At 41.4% G+C, this 7,920-nt stretch overlaps 1 protein-coding gene across 1 annotated transcript; it reads left to right on the plus strand.

Annotated features, from left to right (window-relative positions):
• Positions 1 to 858: 858 nt before the first annotated feature.
• LOC124703265 (ethanolamine-phosphate cytidylyltransferase-like) lies at positions 859 to 6,114 on the plus strand (the record flags this gene model as incomplete). Its single annotated transcript, XM_047235486.1, is given in 9 exon segments — positions 859 to 1,013; positions 1,360 to 1,595; positions 1,949 to 2,130; positions 2,749 to 2,820; positions 3,263 to 3,330; positions 3,478 to 3,598; positions 5,055 to 5,120; positions 5,198 to 5,320; positions 5,690 to 6,114. Coding segments are annotated over 9 exon segments (1,095 nt in total), but the record flags the coding sequence as incomplete, so codon positions are not given.
• Positions 6,115 to 7,920: the final 1,806 nt, after the last annotated feature.

Genomic DNA, 7,920 nt, shown 5'->3' on the forward strand with positions numbered 1-7,920 from the left:
CTCTGACGTTGATTAATTAATTTACTAGCTACGTAGTTTTGACATTGTGGCTTAAATTTATGGGAGAACCCCCATTGCTTACTAAGTTACATGCTTGTGGTTTGGCATCGATCTATCCCATTTTTTATGGGTTAGAAAAGTATAAGATCACGTCTTGAAGGAGTTTGAAGATTTTGATGATTTGCTCATCTTTTAGACATTACTTTATAATCGCTGAAGAGTGAAAAACAACTCGTGTATTTTTAACATGTACTATTTGCTACTAGCTCTCTCCAAAAATAAATGTCTTAGTTCATGTATTTAGACATTTTAGTTTCGTATCTAGAAAGAATTGAGACACTTGTTTTTGGACAGACGAAGTACTATATGTATTATGGTATTGATTAAAATATTTTTTGAAATAAATAAAGTGACATCGGAATTGTACGGTGTATACTGTACGGACCTACACGAGGCAGGCTACACTGACAGGTTCGTCCCGCATGGCAGTGAGTCAACCCGACCCGAGGGCACACGCAGCTGTGTGAGACCTCCCACCCATCTCCCATGGCGACGGGCCCTCCAGCCGCACACACACCCGGATCCCTAACCCTAGGCTAGATCCCACCGCACTCAAACCCTTCTCTGCACCACCACTCTCCCCTCAGCCCCGCTGACTCCTGCCTGCGCGCCTGCACTGCCTCACCCATGGACGTGGGGAGCAGCAGCGCGCGGACGGTGGCGGCGTGCGTGATCGGCGGCATCGTGCTGGGCGCCTCCGTCGTCGCGCTCCACCTCGGCGGCGGCTCCGCGGCCCCGAGCCTGCCGCCGGTCGAGGCCCTCCGCCGCCGCTTCCGCCGCCGCCGCCGCCCCGTGCGGGTCTACATGGACGGCTGCTTCGACATGATGCACTACGGCCACTGCAATGCGCTGCGCCAGGCGCGGGCGCTCGGGGACGAGCTCGTCGTCGGCGTCGTCAGCGACGACGAGATCACAGCCAACAAGGGACCCCCCGTCACGCCACTCAATGAGAGGTCTCATCCCCGATCCCTTTCGTAGCTAGTTCTACCGTTTGCTTCCCCTCAGATTGCGGCTACCTTTTCTGGTTGTTGCTCATTGTCAGTACTCAGACCAACCTTTGGTGTCTTTGTGTGAATTAAAAATGTCTTCTTTGAGGCCCTACTGTAGAGGAGTTGCATATTTGCATCAAAGTTTCTTTTTTTATATATATATATATATCTTAAATTGTAGATGATAGTTTGTGGGTAGGATGGAACTCCTTGGTGTTCTGAGACAGTGAGACTTGTATGGTTTTGGAACTCTTTGGTGTTTAGCATGCATTTCTTGTTCCTAATGTTTCCCTTTTTCTGGGTAATACAGGATGAAAATGGTCCGTGCTGTCAAATGGGTGGACGATGTTATTCCAGATGCACCATATGCCATAACTGAAGATTTCATGAACAAGCTATTCAATGAGTACAATATTGATTACATTATCCATGGTGATGATCCTTGCCTGCTCCCAGATGGTACTGATGCATATGCCCTTGCCAAAAAGGCTGGCCGATATAAGCAGATTAAAAGGACTGAAGGAGTGTCAACTACAGACATTGTTGGTACTGATTCTGCTTCTTGTATGTGTTAGATAGCTAAAAGTTATAATTGCCATACTGAAATTAAAGTTTGAAAAACCATGGAATATCTTGGGCTAAAGTTCTTAGTTCCAAGGTCTCTCTGATGCCCAAATCTCATAGTGATCTCCACTATTGCAATTGGGTCTAGGTCAACCAGAAACCTATTTCTTCAAAGCTGTCTGCTCGCCAAATTTTGTTACCTGTACATACGCGACTTTAAGAAAGAACTTTCATATCTGTCGTCAAGACTCACCGCATTTTCTTGTTTCCACCATCACATGCACTGGTGGTGAAAATATTTTACTGTTATCTTGAGCATCTTTTCTTCATTGCAGGAAGAATGCTTCTCTGTGTTAGAGAGAGACCAGCTTCTGATAATCAGAACCACTCTTCACTGCAAAGGCAGTTCAGTCATGGGCATGGTCAGAGTATTGATCATAGTGGATCTGGAAGTGGAACCAAAATATCTCATTTTCTTCCTACATCTCGGAGAATAGTGCAGTTCTCAAATAGCCGGGTATAAGTTCTGCAGTTTCAGAGTTTCTCATGCATAATACGTCATTTATTTTGGGTAATGAATATTCCACCAGCCTCTACAGTGTGGTTAGCACCTAATCCTGATATCAGAAATTAGTTTGAGGTGGCTACACTAAGATAATCTCTATGCAAAATGACAGTTCCTTTGTTTTTACCTAGGTAGAGATTTGTCTGTGCATCGTCGCTAGAAACTTGCACTGACAAATGTTTCCTCTTCGTAAAATATGAACCTTTTGGTGTTGGTGCACTTAGTAGGCCTGAATGAGGACTTAAGAGAGGGAGTGAGAGTTATTTGTGCAGCGTGCTTCATTAATTAGTCAAATGTGATTAAGCGATTTGATTGCCAGTAGGGGTTTGGGGGTTGAGTGTCTCTGAGTTGAGAGGCGATAGTCAGAAATAATGGAAGTTCACATATCCTTGAATTTATATACTTTTAAATTTAATATTCACTCTGTAAGTGTAAAATCTGGTTGAATATTGTTCAAATTTCTTGTTAGCTGGTGATAGTTTGTGTGATTCTACTAGATAAAACTAAAGGTTATTCTTTTCTCAGCTTATTTTCTTTTCTGTTTGACTAAGCTAAGCTTTACCATTGCAGAGTCCAGGACCAGATTCTCGGATAGTTTACATAGACGGTGCATTTGATCTGTTCCATGCTGGTCACGTCGAGGTGAATGCCAACCCCTGAAACACAAAAGGAAACAGAGAAAACCATGACTTTCTCAGCATTTGGCTGCTCTTGCATATGCATGTCTGGGTTGTACGTTTCAAGGTTTACGCTGAATTTAACTCATGAAAACGTAGTAATTCTGCACTAGACTTATAGGTTGCTATCATAGCAGCCCCCCCCACCACCACCACCACACATACACACACTCCTATTGTTGGTTGTTTATTTATCATAGCGTCTCCTCTTTCTGTTGAAGCCTAACAATAACGGATCTTAGATCTTATCACCAATTTGCATGGGGCCCAAGCTAAAAGATATCTTCCTAATTTGAATGATAGGCTTCACGGGGATCCTCTCTCTAACGTGGCGATGGGTGGGCCATGGTACTATACACACATAACAAATTCAGACTTCTGTTCATTCACAGTTTCTTTCTGTGTAGATATTGCGACTTGCTCGGGAGCTTGGAGATTTCTTACTTGTTGGTATCCACACAGATCAAACCATAAGGTAAATACGATTGTTTCATCTCCTTTTCTTCTGTAACTACAGTGCTTATACAGTTCATTTGTTTATCCCAGTCTTACTTTATAATTCATAACTTCTCTACTCAACTGTCTCAACATCACATTCTTTCTTTTGATGTTCACGCTTCAGTTCAACTCGAGGACCACATCGCCCAATAATGAATCTCCACGAAAGAAGTTTGAGTGTTTTGGCTTGCCAATATGTTGATGAAGTGATCATTGGTGCTCCATGGGATATTTCAAAAGACATGGTGTGCTTTCTATTCGACTCTTAACCATGACATTATGTAATTGTAGTATAAAATGCTTGATGATAAGGCATTAGTGATGTACCAGTAAAAGCCTAATTTCAAATCCAGTATTAATTTGAGAATATAGGGCGACTTGCACTTATCACGAATCTATGCACAAATGATAAATCTTATATTTCTGACGCCATGCAGGAGTGCGTAAATCTTGTTTCTATATCGCAATTATAAATTCACTAAAATGTTACATTCCAGATTTTATTTTTAGTTCAGATGTAATCTAGGTCTGAACATAGGTGACTAGGCCCATTAACTCTACTAGGTCCACTATGCATTTGACTACTCCCTCCGTCCCGGTGTATAGGTCCTACATATATCCCTAGATCATCAATTTGACCAACGTAATACAAGGTATATATTACAAAACATATATCATTAGAAACTTCAGATCTTATACTTTCTAATGTATTTAAGTGATGATTTGCTTGTTATTAATGTTAGATATAAAGGCCTTGACCTATCTTTGGTGGAAGATTGAATTAAATTACTATCTCTTTCCATAAAAAGATGCCGCGAGTTTGTCTAAATTTAGATGTATCTAGACACTCTTTACTGTATAGATACATCCGAATTTAGACAAATCTCCGACATCCTTGTATGGACGGAGGGAGTACTTACAAGTCACACGATCACTGAAGGATCAGGGCCTGCACTCGTAGTTTTTAGTCAATAACAGTCAAAACCTTAAAATGTGCTAGACAACATCTATGTGTAGTACCTCGACATAGTATTAAAAGAATAATTATTGACTAGTATGAAGGTTAGTTCACTACAAAATGAAAGATAGCAATGAAATTGACAGAGAGAAGATACCAAGGAAATCAGCAGAGAGCAGGATTCCATAGCCTACCATTTTACTGAGACAGATCGATAACCTTCCATAACCTCTAGTTTTTCCAGTGTCCTTTGTTTCATATCTAACTTGATTCTTCATTAAGTTATACTGAGTTAGCACATTGCTTTGTAAGGAAATTGTGTTGGTTGCTCGCATTGCCCAAGCTGTGATGCCAACCATGATTAGCCGTTAGGTTCTGCGAAGCTGTTAACTCCAGAATCCTTTCCCAGTCTAAGGCATTCCTCATAGACATACAACAATAGTACACTGACAAAATTTGGTTATTTTGCTCAGTTATGACTTGATCAGTGTCCTCAGTTTGTCCACACTGGTAGCGTTGAATCACGACATAGAGGGCACCTAATCTGTGATCATTGTACATAAAACAATGAAGTATTTTTTCACAAATTAAATTCATATGATTTCACCTGTACAACATATCCTCTAACCTTACGTATGATATCCAGTATCATTTAGAAACCACCAGGTGCAGTTTTTATTGAATCAGGTCATGTGTATGTGATGTGTGTCAGGAGTTCTCTAACTTCTTTTTCTTTTCTACAGATTACCACTTTTAATATTTCACTGGTTGTTCATGGAACTATAGCTGAGAACATGGACTATACAGAGGTAATTAAACTGTCCTTTTCTTGTGCTGTGAGAGTGTTGAACCTTGATAATTTATCATTGTCAGTTGCATTTATCAGGGTGATTCAAATCCATATGCTGTTCCAATTGCTCTGGGCATTTATCATAAGCTGGAGAGCCCTTTGGACATCACCACTAGTACTATTATAAGGAGGATAGTGTCTAATCATGAAGCCTACCAGGTAACTACCCTGATATTGGATTAGATTGTTAAGTGGAGTTTTGGTCCCCCTTGTGCTGTATGCAGTTCTATGCTATATATTCTTGGCTGTGCAAATATGGTTTTCCTTTTGTCCTCGTCATATCAATGTTGTGTAAACAGTACTCATTTTCTACTGATGTTTATGGTACTGTATTAGCAGTGCCTGAGTAAATACATTAGGATATGTAGCATTTAATATTTGTGTCTCCCTGGGACCAATATTTCCTGCAATAACTATGCTCAACAACACGTTCTTTGGTGTGGGGATTGATATGGTCTGCATTTATTCTGGTCCATTTATTTGGTGTGTGATTAATTCATATTTGGCATGTGGTGTTGCTTTGTGCAGAAGCGGAATGAGAAGAAAGAAGCCAGCGAGAAGAAGTACTACGACAGTAAAAGCTTTGTGAATGGAGGGTAACTTATGAACATGTCTTCTTACAAGATTGTTCCCTGATCTTTGAGGCTCTAACACAGGTCACAAATGAAACAGTTAGGTGATCCTCAATTTTACCGCTCCATTGTCATTTTTTGCTATATAGCTTAGTAGCTTCAGATGCAATCTTGATGTGTGACAGGCAGTGGTGCTGAATTGGCTTAGAGAGCCTTGGGGCATTTCCCCCTCCCACTTTCAGTGTCCCTACCCTATTCTCCCCCCTGTATACCGGCTTTCACAGCTGCCGTTACCGGCTGAGTTATTTTTGAGATCTATAGTTCTTCCAGAATTGTGGTACAACATGAATGCTAGGTCGATTAATTGTTTGTTTCCCTGTTTCTCTTGTTTGGTGGGCATCCAATGCAAGTCATTTTCTCATATATTTGGTGGAGCTGTGTTCGGATCTTAATCTGAACGTGGACTAGCTGATATGGTTGTTAGTCACCGGTCGGTGAAAGCAACTGGATCCGATAGTACACCTGGACGGTTTGGTTTTGTCACGGTCTGCCGACACGTCAAGATCTACCAGTAATCTTGTCAAAAGGGGTGCTAACTAATAACACTAGAAAGGAGCCAGATGGTCGCACCTTGCTGGTTCGGTTCATTGGTCCCGTACACTTACTGCCGTGGAAAAGGATGTGCTACCTGTGAGATCTCCAAATAGTGCATTTTAGCAGCTGCTGGGGCTGCCTGTGTTTGCTCTCTTATGAGCAACCTTCCACTATGTGCTGGCCATTGTTTTGCATTTTGCTACTTCCCAGCAAGCACTGGCTTGGCTTTGATTTGGACTGACACCCGTCTCCTGATTCTTGGGTGGTTTTTCTGACAAGATAAGGGATCTGCAGCTGTGGTAACAGTTGTCATTCTGGCTGGAAGTGCCTGAGCTCATGGACTTAAGTGTTCGCTCTGTTTGGGAAATCATTTTTGCTTCTTTCTGGGAGAAGATATGAAGGCCCCTGAATTGATGGATCTCTGATGTGCCCTTCGTGGTCTGCATCCTTCCTTCGTGGTTAAGACATGGCATGTTACACTGTAACCGTGTCTTGGTGCTTCGAAACACAAAGAGTCATCATAGGAGATTCCTGGAAATTTTGAAAACAGTGAAGCTACTCACCTGCCATTTTCAAATTGGAATTTATCGACAGGAAATGTATTTATCCTTTTGAAAGGAAGTGCATAAAAAAGAATGGCAAATATCAAATTACCCCTCTGCTGCAAATTCACATTTAAAATTCAAACTGAACTTTGAATGATAATTACATTTAGTCCTATCTAACTGTGAGTCAACCTATAGTTGCCACATCAAATTACCCCTCAAAAAAGATCAAATTACTCCTCTGCTGCTAATTCACATCGAAAATTACAATCGTACTTTGAATGATAATTACATTTCGTCCTATCTAACTGTGAGTCAACCTACGGTTTGGATGCGCTAGAAAAAACTTTCTTCTCATGACTACACATTGCCTTTCGGTGCTTTTCTCTGCGCTCAAATGCATGATGAATTGGGATTTAGTCTGTGAATAATTCAGTGGGGGCTGCATAAAGAAGAAACCAACAGCATCTAAAAGGGGGAGAAATGCGAAATGAAAGAAGGTGCTGCTCTCACTCTGGATGGTGTGGGACAAGCTGAAGATCCACCTGCTGCACATCCTAGCGACCACCTCCGACACACTCCCCCATGTCAGATGGTCACTTGCCCATGCATGTCATGTCAGCTCATTCATATTTCGTTCCACCGGAGCCCTGATAAATACGGAATCATCCGATGCTAGTATCTCCATGTTTTTTTAGGCAATATATCTCCATGTTTTGTACTCCTTCCATCCCTAAATATTTATCTCAGATTTGATAAATCTAGTCATATTTCAGCCTATATTTAACCTAAATCCGCGACAAGTAGAGCCGAATGGAGTACGTCATTTTGCAAAAAGAAGTAAGAGGGATGATGATTAAGTTTCCATCTTCATCTTACCAAGCAAACCTAGCTTAAAATGAAATCATCAATCCAATAAGCAATTTGAGACATGAAGCGAGAAGAAACAAAGAGCAGACACCACCATCTTCTACCACAACAAACTGCTGCCACCCATCCCGGCCGCGCCATGGTCTAGCCGAGATGTCAAACAATATAAATAGAGAGA

This window comes from Lolium rigidum, chromosome 3, assembly GCF_022539505.1.
Source record: "Lolium rigidum isolate FL_2022 chromosome 3, APGP_CSIRO_Lrig_0.1, whole genome shotgun sequence".
Taxonomy (NCBI): Eukaryota; Viridiplantae; Streptophyta; class Magnoliopsida; order Poales; family Poaceae; genus Lolium; species Lolium rigidum.